At 42.7% G+C, this 19709-nt stretch overlaps 1 protein-coding gene across 1 annotated transcript in view; it reads right to left on the reverse strand.

Annotated features, from left to right (window-relative positions):
* Positions 1 to 19709, reverse strand: part of LOC113070868 (citron Rho-interacting kinase-like) — a 45163-nt gene that overhangs the window by 11884 nt on the left and 13570 nt on the right. The window contains exons 12-23 of the mRNA XM_026244262.1: positions 14011 to 14185; positions 12894 to 13091; positions 10916 to 10969; positions 9365 to 9562; positions 7212 to 7405; positions 6972 to 7107; positions 6796 to 6900; positions 6196 to 6336; positions 4624 to 4731; positions 1802 to 1994; positions 1562 to 1729; positions 95 to 232 (exon numbers count right to left, since the gene is read on the reverse strand). Coding sequence (XP_026100047.1) covers positions 95 to 232; positions 1562 to 1729; positions 1802 to 1994; positions 4624 to 4731; positions 6196 to 6336; positions 6796 to 6900; positions 6972 to 7107; positions 7212 to 7405; positions 9365 to 9562; positions 10916 to 10969; positions 12894 to 13091; positions 14011 to 14185 — 1808 coding nt within the window. The remainder of the gene's footprint in view (positions 1 to 94; positions 233 to 1561; positions 1730 to 1801; positions 1995 to 4623; positions 4732 to 6195; positions 6337 to 6795; positions 6901 to 6971; positions 7108 to 7211; positions 7406 to 9364; positions 9563 to 10915; positions 10970 to 12893; positions 13092 to 14010; positions 14186 to 19709) is intronic.

Genomic DNA, 19709 nt, shown 5'->3' on the forward strand with positions numbered 1-19709 from the left:
ATCTTACCAACTCCAGACTTTTGAAAGGTGGTGTATGTGTGTGTGTGTGTGTGTGTGTGTGTGTGTGTGTGTGTGTGTGTGTGTGTGTGTGTACCCAGACAGGTGGCAGCCTGTCGGCCGAAGTGAACCGTGTCCAGGCAGACGGCACACTTGGCCGCTCTCATGTTCAGTCCCACGGTGAAGCGATGCGGGATGTTGTGATGCGTTCGCTCCTTCACGCGCCGCCCGTACTCTACAGACAGAGAGAGAGCTGGTTAGTCATCATCCTCAAAGACAAATCAGCCCACAACAAAACTCATCACAGTCCAGCTCTGAGCCATCACATGCAGGTCTGAGATGAGAGGAGAGCAGAAACTCAGCTGTGAGACGAGAGAGAGTTTTTAAAACCTAAATGACAGGTTTTAAAAACACAGAGCTCAAGTTAGAAGTGATTCCCACTGTCTGTGTCGAAATGTGTTCTGTGTGAACGGCCCACAAGACTGTAGTGTGTTTCCTCTCCATCAGCGCACAGCCCTGAACCACATGCTGATCTCAGAGCGACAGAAACAGAGACGGAGAGAGAGAGAGAGAGAGAGAGAGAGACAGAAACAGAGACGGAGAGAGAGAGACACTTACTTTCAAACGTCACCCTCCTCTTCTCTGAAAGAGCAGCAGAGGAACAGCTCTCAGATTTGATGGAGCCGGACGCAGAAAGCAAGCAAGAGATCAAGACGACATCGACAGAAACATGAGACAGAAGCAGAGAGAGAGAGAAAACACCACTCAGATATTTCTTTTCATTCATTCATCTGTCAGACTGCATTCACACGACCTCAGAAACACTTTCATTTCACCCCAAAACCACAAGAAAGAAGAATAAATATATATGTACAGTCTAAATAAAATCTACATTAACCCTATTTATTAAGTTTAATTTCATTTTTGTTTGCATTCCAGCATTATGCACACAAAATATATATTTAACTCGCTCGTGAGTTAATTCTATTGCAATGCATTCATTTGAGTAATACAATGATTTTTCACATTAGAATCTAAATAAAGGCGGAAAAATGATTTAACAATTACACACAAGATTTTTATTTAATATGTAAATTAATTAACTTGGATATACATATATATCATTTTTATGTTAATTCTTTAATTCTTAAAATTGTTTCTATACATGCATTTAAACATGTATGTATATATATCTTAATTAAACATTACCATTACTGAATAACACTAATGAGAATTTAGATTAAATATGTTTAATATTCATGAAAATGTCACAATGCAAAGACTGTTGATGGTCCTAAAAATATGAAAATAATTTTAATGTATATATATATATATATATATATATATATATATATATATATATATATATATTTTTTTTTTTTTTTTTTAGGAGTGGAATATGATCTTGATTCTGTTGTGCATGGGTTCATTTGTTCACAGTAAGATCAGCAGAATGAATAGCACTCTCCAGTCTGATATAATCAAGAAATGATCTGACAAGTGTGTATTGTCAGGTCAGTCTCAGTGACGGTGTGTGTGTGTGTGTGTGTGTGTGAGGACTGACCCTCCGGCGTGGAGCTCTCCTTGCGGCGGGCCGAGCTGGACGGGTTCAGGAGGCTGCTGGGATTGGGCTGGCGCTCCGGAGACTTCACGATGGCCGACATGTGGATCTTCTGACGGACCGAGGCCGGCGTGGACGGAGCCATGTGCTCCTGCGCTTTAAAATGAGCCGCTGAGAGACAGAGAAGAGCCTCAGCTACAGTGTGAGGGTCACACGAGGAGATGAGGCGCACTGAAGACTCACCCTCGTCTCGTAAGGAGCGCAGCTCGATCCTCATCTTCTGCAGCGCCTCCTCCAGCTCTGAGCAGCGACCGCGCTCCTTCTCCAGCGCCGCTTTCATGTCTCCGTACGGCAGAGGAACAGAGGACTGAGACGAGACCAATGCAGCACTGTTAGCAGTGACACCCACCTCCTCACGCCGCCGCCCGAATATACCCTGAACACACACACACAGAGAGACACACACACACACACACAGAGACAGACAGACACACACACACACACACACACACACACACAGAGAGACAGACACACACACACACACACACAGAGACAGACAGACAGACACACACACACACACACAGAGAGACAGACAGACACACACACACACAGAAACAGACAGACAGACACACACACACACAGAGACAGACAGACACACACACACACAGAGACAGACACACACACAGACACACACACAGACACACAGAGACAGACAGACAGACACACACACACACAGAGACAGACAGACACACACACACACACACAGACACACAGAGACAGACAGACACACAGAGACAGACACACACACAGACACACAGAGACAGACACACAGACCACACACACACACACAGACACACACACACACACACACACACACACAGAGACAAACACACACACACACAGAGACACACACAGAGAGACAAACACACACACACACACAGACAGACAGACACACACACACACACACACAGAGACACACACACACACACACACAGACAGACAGACACACACACACACACACAGAGACACACACACACATACACACACACAGAGACACACACACACATTAAGTATTAAATAAGGATCATGTTCCATGAAGACATTTTGTAAATGTCCTAACGTAAATATATATAAAAACTTCATTTTTGATAAGAAATATGCATTGCTAAGAATTCATTTTAAACAACTTTAAAGATGATTTTCAAGTATTGTCCTCCTAACAAACCACACATCAATGAAAAGATGATTTAATCAGCTTTCAGATGATCTATAAATCTCAATTTCGAAAATTGACAATAGACAGGTTTTGTGCTCAAGGGTGCTCAAATATCATATTTTTTTATTAAGTGTTTCAGTTTGATAGTTTATATATTAAATGGCTAATTTCTTTATATGTGTTAATTTTTTAAACACTGTTTTCATGGGAAAACCAGGTTTAAGTTAAATAAAAAATGAGAATAGAATTAAAATAAATGTTTCTCCCCCAAAAAATAAATCTGAAATTTAAAAACAAAAATAACTTTTTGATAGAAATCTCACAGACAATATTTATTTATTGTTTATTATTTTAATATTTGGAAAGAAGTTTCCACGAGGCTGCATTTACTTTATACAAACAGTTTTTTTTTTTACATTATTACTATTTCAATCATCTGTTTCTGTGTGAATCACAGAATGTGTCGAGTGGATTGCACACTTCAGGTTGCACTACCCCTGTCGTGTTGCAAGCGGCCAATTCCCCTGTGCGCCTCAGCGCTAAAAGAGCATTTTCTAAAGAGCAAATTTCTCTAAAAGAGCTTCACGGGTGCGCCTTTATAAAGACGACGGATCGTCCTTATAAGGATGCCGTTTCACCTGTGCGTTTCTGGAAGCGGTTCAGGATGCGCCCTGCCCGTTCACGTTACGAGCTCACTCAACTAGAAGTGTTGCATCCTCGTGGGCGTTGCATCCTCACCTCAAACGGGTAGTGGCACTGAGAGGCCCCGGTTAATGTCGGCTTGCTTAAACCACTCCAGAGTGTCCGCACTGTAGACCCTGTTGAGATCCTCCATCACCCTAAGCCTAAACCTGGACGCGGGGGAACGTCCGGCGCCAGGCCTTCATGATGAATCCGTGAGAACCATGGAAGGGTGGGTTCCATATTGAGACCTAAGCGGTACTCATATGTGTATAGTCCACGGTATAGCCTTATAGCCCGTGTTTCCCCGGCAGACTTCTCCCTTCCCAAGAGGGTTTTAATCACCTCAAATCACTCCTTATACTCCTAAATGGATGCTATATGTGTATTTGCCTCCGAGACCTCCTTCAGGAAGGATGGGGCTTCCGCAGCATCCCGGCTCCAAGCGGACCGGGTACGTTTTCCCAGTGTTATCCAATCTCACCCAGTGAGGTAGTGCTTTGACAACGGTGAGTGGAGCTAATTGTTCCGAGCCCCGGCCTACACCTAATAGGGGCGAAGGCGGCTCGCACAGGGCACTGTAAGGGGCAGCACCCATGGCGCTTTGATAGGGATCCCATATTCCTGGGTCACCGACGTGGCGTCGAGAGTGACCAACTGAAAGGGAACGTCTCAGTTACATATGGTAACCCTCATTCCCTGAAGGAGGGAACGGAGATGCCACGTCCCGTCGCCATGGTTGCTGTACCACCGCTGAGCTGCCGGGTCTCCGGCTCGGCTCCGAAGCGAAAAGCTGGTATGCATTGCACCTGCTGCCCTCTTATACTCACGCAGTGATCAGCGGCAGCTGGATGCAATAACTGCATGCCAATGTGCATTGGCATTGGCTTGTTTAGTTTACACTTGAAGTAGATTGGTCTATCGAAGCAATATCCCATATTCGTCGGTCACCGGCATTGCTTCTCCATTCCCTCCTTCAGGGAACGAGGGTTACAATACGTAACCGAGACGTTATTATTGGTTCTCATTTATTAATGACAGTTTTTCCTGGTTCTGTATTTGGACTACAGAGATTTCCATCCTGTTTTCCTGATATATCCCAGTTTTACAGGACTGTGGGAGGTGTTTAGCATCCTTCTCTCTCTCTCTCTCTCTCTCTCTCTCTCACCTTCTTCTTCTTGGTGGGCTGGTCCATCTTGGCCTGCAGGAAGTCGATGAGTTTGGTCTGCTGTGAGATGGTTCCCTCCATCTTCACTTTCTCGTGTGAGTAGACGGCCTGAGAAGAGATTAGGAGGAAGATCAGGAAGACACAGATGAGTTTGAGACGCAGGCTGCTCATTGACACTAATAATAACTCCAAGATATGACTTCTATAGGCTTTTGGTCAAATTGCCCACTCCTAACAGTGTTAAATAATCGTGACTAAAATATTAACTGTTTATGATTTCTTGCTTTAAATCAAGCAGCCCTACTTCTGATTCGACCAATCATGTGAGTTTGGGGGCGGGGCTATCTTTTGACTGATTAAAGACAGGAGGAGGAGTGTTCAGGAAACCTGTTTGGAAATGATCATTATTTCTGCATTTGGGCTTTTTTATACTTATCCTGAAAACTGTAACGTTACATTGGTTTATGATTCTGAAACATATTGTGACAATTTGAATAGTGACATGGTCTCTTGAGGTGGTCAGCGAGACCACCTGTGTGTGTGTGCGTAAGTGAGTGAATGAGTGTGTGTGTGTGTGCGTAAGTGAGTGAATGAGTGTGTGTGTGTGTGCGTAAGTGAGTGAATGAGTGTGTGTGTGTGTGCGTAAGTGAGTGAATGAGTGTGTGTGTGTGTGCGTAAGTGAGTGAATGAGTGCGTGTGAGTGTAAGTAAATGAGTGTGTGTGTGTGTGTGTGTGTGTGTGTGTGTGTGTGTGTGTGTGTGTGTGTGTGTGTGTAAGTGAGAGAATGAGTGTGTGTGTGTGTGTGTGTGTGTAAGTGAGTGAATGAGTGTGTGTGAGTGTAAGTAAATGAGTGTGTGTGTGTGTGTGTGTGTGTGTGTGTATGTGTGTGTGTGTGTGTGTGTGTGTGTGTAAGTGAGTGAATGAGTGTGTGTGAGTGTAAGTGAGTGTGTGTGTGTGTGTGTGTGTGTGTGTGCGTGAGTGTGTGTGTCTGTGTGTGTGTGTGTGTGTGTGTGTGTGTGAGTGTGTGTGTCTGTGTGTGAGTGTGTGTGTGTGTGTGTGAGTGTGTTTGTGTGTGTGTGTGAGTGTGTTTGTGTTTGTGTGTGTGTGTGTGTGTGTTTGTGTGTGTGTGTAAGTGAGTGAATGAGTGTGTGTGAGTGTAAATGTGTGTGTGTGTGTGTGTGTGTGTGTGTGTGTGTGTCTGTGTGTGTGTGAGTGTGTTTTTGTTTGTGTGTGTGTGTAAGTGAGTGAATGAGTGTGTGTGAGTGTAAATGTGTGTGTGTGTGAGTGTGTTTGTGTGTGTGTGTGTGTGTGTGTGTGTGTAAGTGAGTGTGTGTGTGTGTGTGTGTGTATGTGTGTGTGAGTGTGTTTGTGTTTGTGTGTGTGTGTAAGTGAGTGATTGAGTGTGTGTGAGTGTAAGTAAATGAGTGTGTGTGTGTGTGTGTGTGTGTGTAAGTGAGTGAATGAGTGTGTGTGAGTGTAAATGTGTGTGTGTGTGTGTGTGTGTGTGTGTGTGTGTGTGTGTGTGTAAGTGAGTGTGTGTGTGTGTAAATGTGTGTGTGTGTGTGGTGACACCTGTATGTTCTCCAGCTGGTACTCGAGGTCGGTTCTCTCAGTCTTCAGCAGGTCGGTCTGGTCCAGTGCGTCCTGTAGTCCCTGTGTCAGTCTGAAGATGTGTGTCTTCTGCAGGTCCATCTGCTGCTGCAGCTTCCCTTGCTGACACACACACACACACACACACACACAGTCTTGTGTGATAACAGAAACCCCTCACGGTGTCAAAGACAGCTCTGTTGTCACTCTTATATTAGCTGACATTTTTAATATAATTTTTGCTCTTTATATACAGTATATAGTGTCTGTAATTATCATGTGAGAATATTTAAAGTCCATGCCAAAATAAATAAATTCATATTTATATTTTTTTGCATATATAATGCATGTGATATACGTGCATGCTTTTAATACTATTTGTTGCAATTTTCAGATTTTATTTTCTAATATATTTTATTACATTATAATATGTAATGTTACATTACATTAGATTGCAATTATAACTTGCGAACAATTAAAGTCAAATAAATGCATAAATAAATTAATGTTTGCATATATGTTTATTAGAGAGTAATTAGTCTCCAGCTGTTCTCCACACAGACACACAAGTGTGTTCTTCACCTCTTCCATGAGTCTCTGTTTGAGTTCTCTCTCCGTCTCCAGCTTCTGCTGAAGGCTCCTCGCGTTCATCTCCAGCACGGCGTGCTTCTTCTCCAGGTCACTGAGCTGAACACAGCACCACATCATCAGCTGTAGCATGATTATTGATATTGCAGACGGAGTCCGGAGTCACTCACAGTATCAGACAGACTCTCAGCTTTCCGTCTCTGCTCTTTCAGCGCCTGCTGCAGAGCCACGATCTCAGCCTTGTGTTCACGGACGGCCAGCTCCACCGCCTGACGAGACTCTGAGCTGCGCTGGTCCGCTCGCAACCTGAGGAACACAGCGGATGAGAACACATGCACCTACACATCTATCTCGTAAGCGTTCAGGAAGTAGAGAAGTGCCCTCCTGTGTGTGTGTGTGTGTGTGTGCACCTGTTCTGCTTCTCGTTGTCCAGCAGTCTCTGCATGTCTCTGGACCTGCGCTCCGCCTGGCTCTTCTCGTCCTCCAGAGCAGATCTCCAGTTCTCCCACTGTCTCTCCTTCTCCAGCAGCTCATCGTTCAGACTCTCCAGCTCCTCCACCTGCTCCTCCAGCATGCTGCACGTGGTCTTCAGAGTCTCGATGTTCTGCAAACACAACACCACAGTCACTTTATGAGCGTTTCACCATTGCTTTTTATCATTTATACACACTAACATTTGTAAAACTGCATTTTTCCATCTCAAAAATATATCTAAATTACGGCCTATGCTCTCAATGTCAAATGCAGAAATGTTAATCCATGCATTTATGACTTCAAGGTTAGACTACTGTAATGCTTTATTGGGTGGTTGTTCTGCACGCTTGGTAAACAAACTACAGCTAGTCCAAAATGCAGCAGCAAGAGTTCTTACTAGAACCAGGAAGTATGACCATATTAGCCCGGTCCTGTCCACACTGCACTGGCTCCCTATCAAACATCGTATAGATTTTAAAATATTGCTTATTACTTATAAAGCCCTGAATGGTTTAGCACCTCAGTATTTGAATGAGCTCCTTTTACATTATACTCCTCTACGTCCGCTACGTTCTCAAAACTCAGGCAATTTGATAATACCTAGAATATCAAAATCAACTGCGGGCGGCAGATCCTTTTCCTATTTGGCGCCTAAACTCTGGAATAACCTACATAACATTGTTCGGGAGGCAGACACACTCTTGCAGTTTAAATCTAGATTAAAGACCCATCTCTTTAACCTGGCATACACATAACATACTAATATGCTTTTAATATCCAAATCCGTTAAAGGATTTTTAGGCTGCATTAATTAGGTAAACTGGCACCGGAACACTTCACATAACGCCGTACTTTCTACATCATTAGAAGAATGGCATCTACGCTAATATTTGTCTGTTTCTCTCTTGTTCCGAGGTCACCGTAGCCACCAGATCCAGTCTGTGTCCAGATCAGAGGGTCACTGCAGTCACCCGGATCCAGTACGTATCCAGACCAGATGGTGGATCAGCACCTAGAAAGGATCTCTACTGCCCTGAAAGACAGCGGAGACCAGGACAACTAGAGCCCAGATACAGATCCCCTGTAAAGACCTTGTCTCAGAGGAGCACCAGGACAAGACCACAGGAAACAGATGATTCTTCTGCACAATCTGACTTTGCTGCAGCCTGGAATTGAACGACTGGTTTCGTCTGGTCAGAGGAGAACTGACCCCAACTGAGCCTGGTTTCTCCCAAGGTTTTTTTCTCCATTCTGTCACCGATGGAGTTTCGGTTCCTTGCCGCTGTCGCCTCTGGCTTGCTTAGTTGGGGTCACTTCATCTACAGCGATATCATTGACTTGATTGCAAATTAAAACAGACACTATTTCAACTGAACAGAGATGACATCACTGTATTCAATGATGAACTGTCTTTAACTATCATTTTGCATTATTGAGACACTGTTTTCCAAATGAATGTTGTTCAGTGCTTTGGCGCAATGTATTTTGTTTAAAGTGCTATATAAATAAAGGTGATTGATTGATTGACTAACAAAACTCTTTTTTATAGCATGATGCTAAAACGTACAAGTTTCACGATTTCAAGACAAGCTTTTTAAAACAATTAAATGGAATTTGGGGAAGGTGGGGGGGGCATTTCATAGGTCCCCAATATATATATATATATTTGTAACTTTTAATAACTAGCTATTAAATTGTACAAGTTTCACTATTTCAAAACATGATTTTTTTTTTAACTTTAATTTAACCACTAAATCAAAATGTTTTTTTTTTGTTTGTTTTTTTAATTTATTTATTTTTATTTATTTATTTAATTTTGGACACTGTTTTAGTGGTTAAATTAAACTTTAATAATGCACACCATAAATGGAATTAAAAACAATCGGAATTTGAAAAAAGAAAGAAAAAGGGATTTCACAGGACCCTATTTAACTGCTTTGAACTGTGTTGAATGGGAAGTGAACAGAGACGAACTAAAAGCAAGCAGAAACAGATGCAGCTCCACTGTTGAAGAGCTGTGAGGGTAAAGGCTCTGGGTTCATCTGAAGAGGTTTGAGTGTCCAGATGAAGAGCAGACGTGTTTGCGCACCTGTTTCTGGTTGTTGAGGAGCATCTCTCGGTCGGCCACCTCTCTGCGCAGACGGTCCACGTCCTGACTGAGCTGCAGTCGCTCCTCGCTCTCCAGCGTCAGCTCGTCCAGCTGCTTGGACAGATAGAAGTTCTGCTGGTTCAGCTCGGCGTTCTCCTGGGTCAGCTGCGTCAGCTGCTCCTCCAGATCTGTGATCACCTGCATCAAACACACAACCACTCCTCATTCAGCACTCCTCCTCTCTATCTGCAGAGACCACCAGCTCCGTAAACAACAGTTTGACAAGATTTCAACCACAATAGAGACTGAGATGTATACACCTAATTCAATCGATTCTAAACAGTGTTATGTCTTATAAGACTTTAGACAATTAAACTCGAGAGGCACTTTTCATTAGTTATTTCTAAACTGTATATACTTTTTTTTTCAAGATTTATAAATACATATATTTATATATATATACACACACATTTCTGTAATAAAAAAAATAATAAAAGAAAAACAAACATTTATAAATTACAGTATATATTTAAATATTACACATACAAATATAAATATATATATATATATATATATATATATATACAATTATACATATATATATATAAACTAATATATATCTATTTATATATATATATATATATATATATAGAGAGAGAGAGAGAGAGAGAGAGAGAGAAAGAAACATTTAATAAAAATAATAATAGTAATATGTATATGTAAATATTACAGTATATATTTAAATATGCATACAAAATATATAGTGTATATTTGAATATTATAGATACAAATATAATAATTTATCTTTATATATATATATATATATATATATATATATATATATATTTAAATTAAATACATATACAATTATATCTAATAAAAAACAATAATAATAACATGTATGTTTAAATATTTAATAAATATTTATATTTATATATTTATAAATATTTATATTAAATATTACAGTAAATATTTAAATATGCATGCAAATATATAATGCATATTTAAAATAAAATTTAAATGTATTATATATATGTATATATAATTGATGCAACTATAAATGTAACTAAAACTTAAAATTATACAGAAAGCAACAGTGCCAAGAGCACTCAGTCTGTAAATATTAATATGGATGATCGATTCAAGACGACAAGCGTCAGAATGCAGAATGTGTGCCTTTTTCACATTTGTCACTTCTATGGAAAAATGAATAAATTTTTTAAATGAAACAAATATATTTTCGATTGTAAAATGTATAGTTAATTTTTACATGACATCAAAATTCAGTTTTAGAGATTCCGATTCACTATGATGACTTAGAAAAAGACATGGTTAAAAACATATGGTAAATAGATTTAGACTTCTTTTAATTAAATTAAAACCGCAAGCCCATGAGACAGAGAAGACTGCAGATGGAGAGGTCTGTCCTGATCTGGGGTCAGTGATCTGGACGGTTTCTGCTCAATTCTGAAGCCTGAACCATCATATTCAACCCTCCAGAGCAGCGCAGGGCATTGTGGGAAATCGTGGTGTAGATAAGCACACACTTACCGAGCAGCTGTCCCTCAGTGCGTCAAACTTGCGCTGGATCTCATCTCTGTGGGCCTGCAGGAGGAGGACACACACGAGGTGAATGTGTATCATACAGAGATATCTGCTCCAAAACTATTAAACAGGATGTTTTTTCATTTTATTCATCGCTCCCACATGTAAATCTCGCTCAGTAGTCCCTCACAATAATATATTTACTGTAGTATAAATGTTAAAACTCTATTTATGCCATCGCTTCTCAAACTGGAGCTAGTGCAGTCGTGAGTTAATGAAAAGCTAATAATTCATTAAAGGTGCAGTAGGGAACTTTTGTAAAAATATATTTTTTACATATTTGTTAAACCTGTCATTATTTCCTGACAGTAGAATATGAGACAGATAATCTGTGAAAAAATCAAGCTCCTCTGGCTCCTCCCAGTGTCCTATTGACATTTGCAGAAAGTAATCCGCTCCCGGTAAAAATCAACCAATCAGAGCTGCGGTCCGTAACTTTGTTTGTGTTCAAAATGTAGAAAAATTTATATAATAAGCGAGTACACCATGAATCCATTTTCCAAACCGTGTTTTTAGCTTGTCCTGAATCACTAGGGTGCACCTATAATAAGTGTTTATATTCGGACTATTTTAGATTGCTTCGGGGGTACCGCGGCGGAGTAACCCAGTACCTTTGTGATTCTTCATAGACATAAACAGAGAGAAGTAGTTCCGGCTACGATGTTCTTCCGCAAGACGCAAGCAGTTCTGTTTATTAACCGCTAGAGCGTCAAAAGTTCCCTACCGCAGCTTTAAACCATAAAAATATTACATTTACTTTTTTAAATATATAAATAAGGTATAATTCATAATAAATATAATATTGTGTAACTTTTATACAATGTATATATATTTATACAAGAATTAGTTTTATTTTATTTGAAACCCAGTATTATTTTAGGATAACTGATGTGCTATTAGAGTTTTATAGTATTCATATTTTAGTTTTTTTTTCTTCTTTTTTTTTTTACATTTTAATTTTAGTTAAAGTTTATCATTTTGGTGTGTGTCTCCATTTTTGTTTAATTAAAAATATATGAAAATATTGATTTTGATGCAAAAAAAAAAAAATTCCATTTTCATTTCACTTGGTTTCGGAAATGTTGGTGTTTTTATTATCATATATATATATATATATATATACACAGACACACACATATACATATATTAGGGATGTCAACATTTAATCGATGATCGATTAAATGTCGATAAGAGATGCAATCGATTAAAGCTATCGATGGTCAGTTAACCTATTTAATTTAATTGAGGGATCAAATTAATAAATTGAACGAATTCTTAATTCATGAAAAAATGGGACGCTTTAAGGAATTGATTAAAAAATGGTAGGATTTCAAGAAAACATAGCCTATGTAAGTAATAGGCCTAAAATAAAAATAACAGTTTGTTTTCATAAAATATATATATATGTATATGTATATATATATAAGCAAGTTTTACAAAAAAATTTACAAAAGCACAAATGTTCTGTTTTTTATTGTGTGCGCACAAATAAAAGTCAAAATTGTGCGGACAATATCTTACTCCAAAAAGGTTCCTTGTGCCTTGCACCCCTCCACCCCCCCCAATATATTAATGTTTAAATTCACATTCATATACTTTATATTGTAAATAAATATATTTAATATATAAACATTACCTTTTTCTTAAATATATACATGCACGTGTGTGTATTTATATATATATATACATAAATACAGACAGCACAGACTCATATATTATGTAAACAAAAACTTTATTTTGCATGCAATTAATCGCATTTATTAATATATGTGTGTGTGTGTATGTGTTTTTATTTTAGAATAATATCCCTTACGTGCTCATGAACCATGAACATGCACATGAGATGTTAAATGAGTGAAATCTCAGGCGGTGTGTTTCAGCTCCAGGTGTGTGTGTGTGTGTGTGTGTCTGGTGTGTGTCTCACTCTCAGCGCTGTGATCTCCTCCTCAGCTTCGGCTGTGGTCTCCTCCAGCTCGGTCTTGGCCTGCTGTAGCTGACTCTCGAGCGCGTGTCTCGCCGCCTGCAGGCTGCTGATCTGAGACTCTCTCTCCTGCAGTGACAGCGTGAGCTCCGTCACCTGACGCTTGATCTCCAGCTTCTGCTCCTCGTGCTCCAGACCCATCTCAAACACACACACACACCTCTGCTTTAACAACTTCAATACCATACTCTTATGTCTTTCACAACACAAAACGCTTTCGAGTATAACACAAAATTTAGTTAATAGCATGTTTGTAAGTCTTCTAGGATTGCATCTTCTAACAATCACACATTAAACAGTAATCCTCACAGTCGATGCTAGTGATGCGCCAATATTTGGCAATTTGTAATTGATTTCAACGAAGTGAGATCTTTTAGTCTGCGCTGTTTTCAGTTTGATGCATGAACAAATCTTCACTAAACATTATTTGCAGCACAACTGCCTTGTAACGTGTGAAATGTAAAAATGTGTCATTCAAAAGGATGGAAATTGTGTATACAATTCAAATACAAATATATAAATGTTGACACTTTTTAACGAGGATCGCAGTAGCCATCAATGTATGTTTAAATAAATCTAACGAAAACAAGTTTTATTACAGCCACTGTGTAAAAGTTTATATTGCAACAATTAATCAGAGTAGACACAATTATATAAAACCTTGTGACGCCGAAGTCTTGAGTTTCTGGGGTATGTTTATAGCAATAGCCAAAAAAAAAAAAAAACATTGTAAGGGTTAAAATTATACATTTTTCTTTTATGCCAAAAATCAGTAGGATATTAAGTAAAGATCATGTTCCTTGAAGATATTTAGTAAATTTCCTATCGTAAATATATCAAAACTTAATTTTTAATTAGTAATATGCATTGCATCAGAACAACTTTAAAGAAGATTTTCTCAATATTTAGATTTTTTTGCACCCTCAGATTCCAGATTTTCAAATAGTTGCATCTCAGCCAAATATTATCAGATCCTAATAAACCATAGATCACTGGAGAGATGACTTATTTATTATTAATCTCTCAACTGATCATGATTGGTCTTGTGTTGGAGGGTCACCTGTCTGAGTCTGCTCTCCAGCTCCAGGAGTCGGCTCTTCCTGCTCTGCTCCTGCTGGCTCATCTTCTCCATATGTTCCTCCAGTTTGGCATTCTGTGCTTCCAGTTTCCCCGCCTGAGACTCCAGGTAAAACTTCTGCTGCCGCAGCTCCGAGATCATCTCCTCCTGAGCTTTCCTGAGAAAGACACCAGCACATGCTGAGATCTACACACGTGATCTCTCAGATTTCCGAGTGTTCGACGTCTTGTTTTCCAGTAAAAGGAGTGAATTAGATTTCTCCTTCAATAAGCTCATTTCTGAAGCCTCCTGAGAATCATTGGTGCATCTCCTGGGTGGCGTTTCTCAGATTGTTTTTGCTTGGCTAAATTGCAGGCCCTTCTATTCCTCCGTCGCTCATTGCATCTAAAACACTTGATTTATAAGCTGAACGATGCAGCAGAGAAGCTCAGATTGAACATTTGTTACAAGCTAAATGCTTCCCCAGACTGCAGTTTGCAGATCTACAATAACAAGTGATTAAGTATCCTCTGGATGAACACATATTTGGTCTAACATGACCTAAAACTACATGTAACCCAAGCTACTGACACCCAAAAATGGCATTTATTTCTTCCATAGATTTGCTCATATTTTTTTAATGATAACAAACAGGACTACTTGGTATTGTTTTAACCAATTTAGGTTTAGGCTTTCCCTGAAACCATCAGCTTACATTATTACTGTAACGACAGATAAATGAGGAGGAAGCAATTGCAGGCAATCAGATGTTGTTTATTGAAAAGAGTGTCCAGGGTGTTGGCAATGGCAAGGAAGGTCTACGGTGGCGTGAGAAGAACGGGAAGGTGAAGTCAGCGGTGCAGGTGAAGGTGGTCAATGGTTGGAACCAGGAACAGACCGGAACACTGACACGCAGACGACAACACGAATCCCAAGCAGCACACAAACACGGAAGACGGTAATCCAGTTAGTGCGAGGAGACATAAGAGAGGATCTGACAACAGAGAGAGAGCGAGGTGAGTATAAGTAGCAGAGGTATGATGACGATCAGCTGGAGCGAGACAATCAACACCCAGGTGGTGACAATCAACTAAACGAGCACATGGAGACAACGTAAGTACAAAAACAATAACAAAACATGACACGGAGGAAACACTGGATTTCCTACCGTGACAGTACCCTCTCCCCTAGGACGTCACCTGACGTTCCCAGCCTGCTTTACCTGTAGATTGTAATCATCTATAAGGTGGTGATCCAATATGTCCCGAGCAGGAACCCAACTCCTCTCCTCCGGACCGTAACCTTCCCAATCCACCAAGTACTGAAAACCGCGTCCCCTCCGTCTAGAGTCCAGAATACGATTAACCAAATAGGTGGTTTCCCCATTAACGAGACGAGGCGGGGGGGGAACCGGAGCAGGCGGATTAAGACGGGAAGAAATCACCGATTTAATTTTGGAGACGTGGAACACGGGATGAATCCTCCTGTACGCCGGAGGAAGGCTAAGACGCACGGTAACCGGATTAATAATCTTGGTAATAGAAAACGGGCCAATAAATTTGGGAGCAAGTTTGTTAGAAACGGACCGCATAGGAATATTCTGGGTAGAAAGCCACACTCTTTGACCGACGACGTAACGGGGAGGCTTCGACCGGTGGCGATCGGCCTTAGCCTTGGTGCGCGACCTAGCCTGGAGCAGAGCTCTGCGAGCTCTGGTCCAGGTGCGGTGGCACCTCTGGACTAATGCGTGTGCGGAGGGGACCGAAACCTCGGATTCCGTACTGACAAAATTAGGTGGTTGGTACCCTAAACTACACTTAAATGGAGACATGCCCGTAGATGACACTGGCAGAGAATTGTGTGCGTACTCCACAACTGAGAGTTGCTGACACCAGGACGAAGGATTACTGGAAGCCAAACATCGCAAAACCCTCTCGACATCCTGATTGGCTCGTTCGGTTTGACCATTGCTCTGGGGATGGAACCCGGAAGAAAGACTAACAGTCGCTCCTAACAATTTACAAAATTCTCGCCAAAATTTGGACACAAATTGGGGACCCCTGTCAGAAACCACGTCTGTCGGGAGGCCATGTATGCGGAAGACGTGGTCAATGACAGCTACCGCTGTTTCCTTGGCTGAAGGTAATTTGGGCAAGGGAATAAAATGAGTCGCCTTCGAGAACCGGTCCACTACGGTTAAAATCACCGTATTGCCTTTAGAGGGCGGGAGGGCGGTGATAAAATCTAGCGAAATGTGGGACCAGGGTCTTGAAGGGACAGACAGCGGTAAGAGTAACCCATCTGGAGGACGATTGGAAGTCTTACCAATAGCGCAAACTGAACAAGCCAAGACGAAATCGTGGACGTCACGAGCCATACCAGGCCACCAAAATCGTTGCTTGACTAGAAATCTAGTTCTACTAACCCCTGGGTGACAAGCAACACTGGAACAATGACCCCACTGGAGAACGTCTGACCGTAACCTCTCCGGCACAAACAATCGGTTCGGTGGGCAACGAGCCGGGGGCGTTACCCCTTCTAAGGCGGTCAACACCTTCGATTCGACCTCCCATCTGAGCGCGGAGATAATGATGGTCCCCGGTAAAATGGGCTCGGGAGTAGCAGAACGATCGGAACGCTCAAAAAGACGGGATAAAGCATCGGGTTTGATGTTTTTGGAACCCGGCCGGTAAGAAAGTGTAAAATCGAAACGACCGAAAAACAATGCCACCGAGCCTGCCTGGAGTTAAGTCTTTTGGCGGTTCTAATGTATTCGAGATTCTTATGGTCCGTCCATACAATGAAAGGTACACCCGACCCCTCAAGCCAGTGACGCCATTCCTCCAGTGCAAGTTTGACTGCCAACAACTCTCGATTGCCAATGTCATAATTAACTTCTGCAGGAGATAAACGGTGAGAATAATACGCGCACGGATGCACCTTTCCGTCTGAGGATGCGCGTTGGGATAACACTGCTCCTACCCCCACCTCTGACGCGTCGACCTCCACTATGAATTGACGTGAGCGATCAGGGGTGACGAGAATGGGAGCTGAAACAAAGCAGCTTTTCAGTTTGGCAAACGCAGCCTCAGCTGCGTCTGACCACCTGAACGTCAAACTAGGGGAGGTCAAGGCGGTCAGAGGAGCGGCTAGTTGGCTGAAATTGCGAATGAAACGCCGGTAAAAATTGGCGAACCCCAGAAATCTCTGCAGGGCCTTGCGAGACTCTGGGGATGGCCAATCTACCACAGCCTTAACCTTCTCAGGATCCATACGAACACCCTCAGTCGAAATGATGTGTCCTAGAAAAGAAACAGACTGTGCATGAAAAACGCATTTCTCCGCCTTGACAAACAATCCATTCTCTAGCAACCGCAGAAGCACTCGTCGTACGTGTTGCACGTGTTCCTGGAGAGACGAAGAAAAGATCAATATGTCATCCAGGTAAACATATATGAACAGATCAACCATGTCTCGCAACACGTCATTAACGAGTGCTTGAAAGACTGCCGGCGAGTTGGTTAGCCCGAACGGCATAACGCAGTACTCAAAATGGCCTCTAGGGGTGTTAAAGGCAGTCTTCCACTCATCCCCCTCCCTGATGCGGACCAAATGATAAGCATTACGTAAGTCCAATTTAGTGAAAACGGACGCTCCCTGCAACCTCTCAAAAGCTGAAGACATAAGCGGCAAAGGATAGGTATTCTTTACCGTTATGTTGTTCAGCCCTCGGTAGTCAATACAAGGTCGCAAGGATCCGTCCTTCTTTCCCACAAAAAAGAACCCCGCCCCCGCTGGAGAAGAGGAAGGGCGGATAAACCCCGTTGCTAGAGAACTGGATATATATTTCTCCATGGCCGCCGTCTCAGGAACAGACAAAGAATATAACTTGCCCTTAGGCGGAGAAGTACCTGGCAATAACTCTATCGCACAGTCATAGGGACGATGAGGAGGAAGAGAATCAGCACGAGACTTACTGAACACCTCCTTCAGGTCGTGGTACTCTGCGGGCACGCTAGCCAAATCCACTGCTTCCCCCTGAAACACAGACTCAGAAACATTAACACCAGCAGACAAAAGACAAGACAAGTGACATTCCTCGCTCCAGCTAACCACAGATCCAAGGCGCCAATTGATGCTGGGGTTGTGTCTCTGAAGCCAGGTGTGACCGAGAACGATGGGGGATGAAGGTGAGTCCGTAATGTAGAATGATATCTTCTCAGTATGATTGCCAGATGTGGTGAGGGAAACAGGTAAGGTGGTCTGGGTGATGACTGGTAGTCTGTGTCCATTGAGAGCAAAGGGTGCAATGGGGTGTTTGAGGGAGGTGAGAGGAATGTTAAGCTTACTAGCGAACTGGAAGTCCATGAAATTACCCTCTGCCCCAGAATCCAACAAGGCGTGATGCTCGAGTGCGTGGGTGGACCACCGTAGACTCACCGGAAGGAGTGTCGATGTAGAAGAGGTCTTTCTGGCAGAGATCCCACCCGATAGTAGCCTCCGTCTTACTATCGGGCTTGGTCTTTTACCGGACAACGCTGGATGTGATGTTCTTGACTGCCGCAGTATAAACATAGTCCCAGGGATCTCCGCCTGATCCTCTCCTCCCGGGAGAGCCGAGCTCGCCCTACCTGCATGGGTTCAAGATCTCCCGGTGGGCTGACCGCAACATCTGAGCGCTGATAATGAGCCTCCGGTCTGTTAGCGAGAGCTGCTCTCCCCCTCCGTCTGGTGGCTTGCTCGAGTCGATTCTCCACTCTGATGGTTAGGTCGATCAGACTGTTGAGAGAGGGGGGGGAGCTCGACGGCGCGGATCTCCTGTTGGATGCGGTCAGCCAACCCATGCAGGAAATGATCCCACTGCGCCTCCTCGTTCCACTTACACTCCGCCGCCAGGGTGCGGAACTCAATAGAATAATCGGAAACGGACCTTTCCCCCTGACGTAGGTCCGTGAGAAGCCAAGCCGCTTCCCTCCCGGCGGCGGAGCGGTCGAAGACCCGTCTCATCTCCTCCGAAAGTGCGTGGAACGAGGCACAGCAGCTGTCTTGGTTCTCCCACACCGCCGTCCTCCAGAGGGCAGCCCTTCCCGTAAGTAGAGATAAGACGAATGCCACTTTCATTTCCTCGGTGTAGAACGTGCGGGGCTGCAGGGCGAAGTGCAGAGAACAATGAGACAGAAATGATCGACAGGAATCTGGCTCACCCGCATATTTCTCCGGGATGGGGAGGCGTGGTTCGGGCTGGGAAATCCCCCCGGAGACGATCGGCGGTGTGGGTGGCGTGGGAGGCGCAGCGGGTGACGATTGTTGTTGTTGTTGCGTCTGGAGAACGAGCTCGGACACCTTCGTCACCATTGCTTGGAAGGCTCGACCCATCTCATCTATCGCCTTGTCTTGGCGATCCATACGACCCACAGCTCGTTGCAGAAATTCCTCCAGATGAGATGGGGAGCGATCGCCTGCTGCTTCCATGATGGTCAGATCCTACTGTAACGACAGATAAATGAGGAGGAAGCAATTGCAGGCAATCAGATGTTGTTTATTGAAAAGAGTGTCCAGGGTGTTGGCAATGGCAAGGAAGGTCTACGGTGGCGTGAGAAGAACGGGAAGGTGAAGTCAGCGGTGCAGGTGAAGGTGGTCAATGGTTGGAACCAGGAACAGACCGGAACACTGACACGCAGACGACAACACGAATCCCAAGC

The sequence above is a fragment of the Carassius auratus genome, chromosome 5 (assembly GCF_003368295.1).
Source record: "Carassius auratus strain Wakin chromosome 5, ASM336829v1, whole genome shotgun sequence".
Classification (NCBI taxonomy): domain Eukaryota; kingdom Metazoa; phylum Chordata; class Actinopteri; order Cypriniformes; family Cyprinidae; genus Carassius; species Carassius auratus.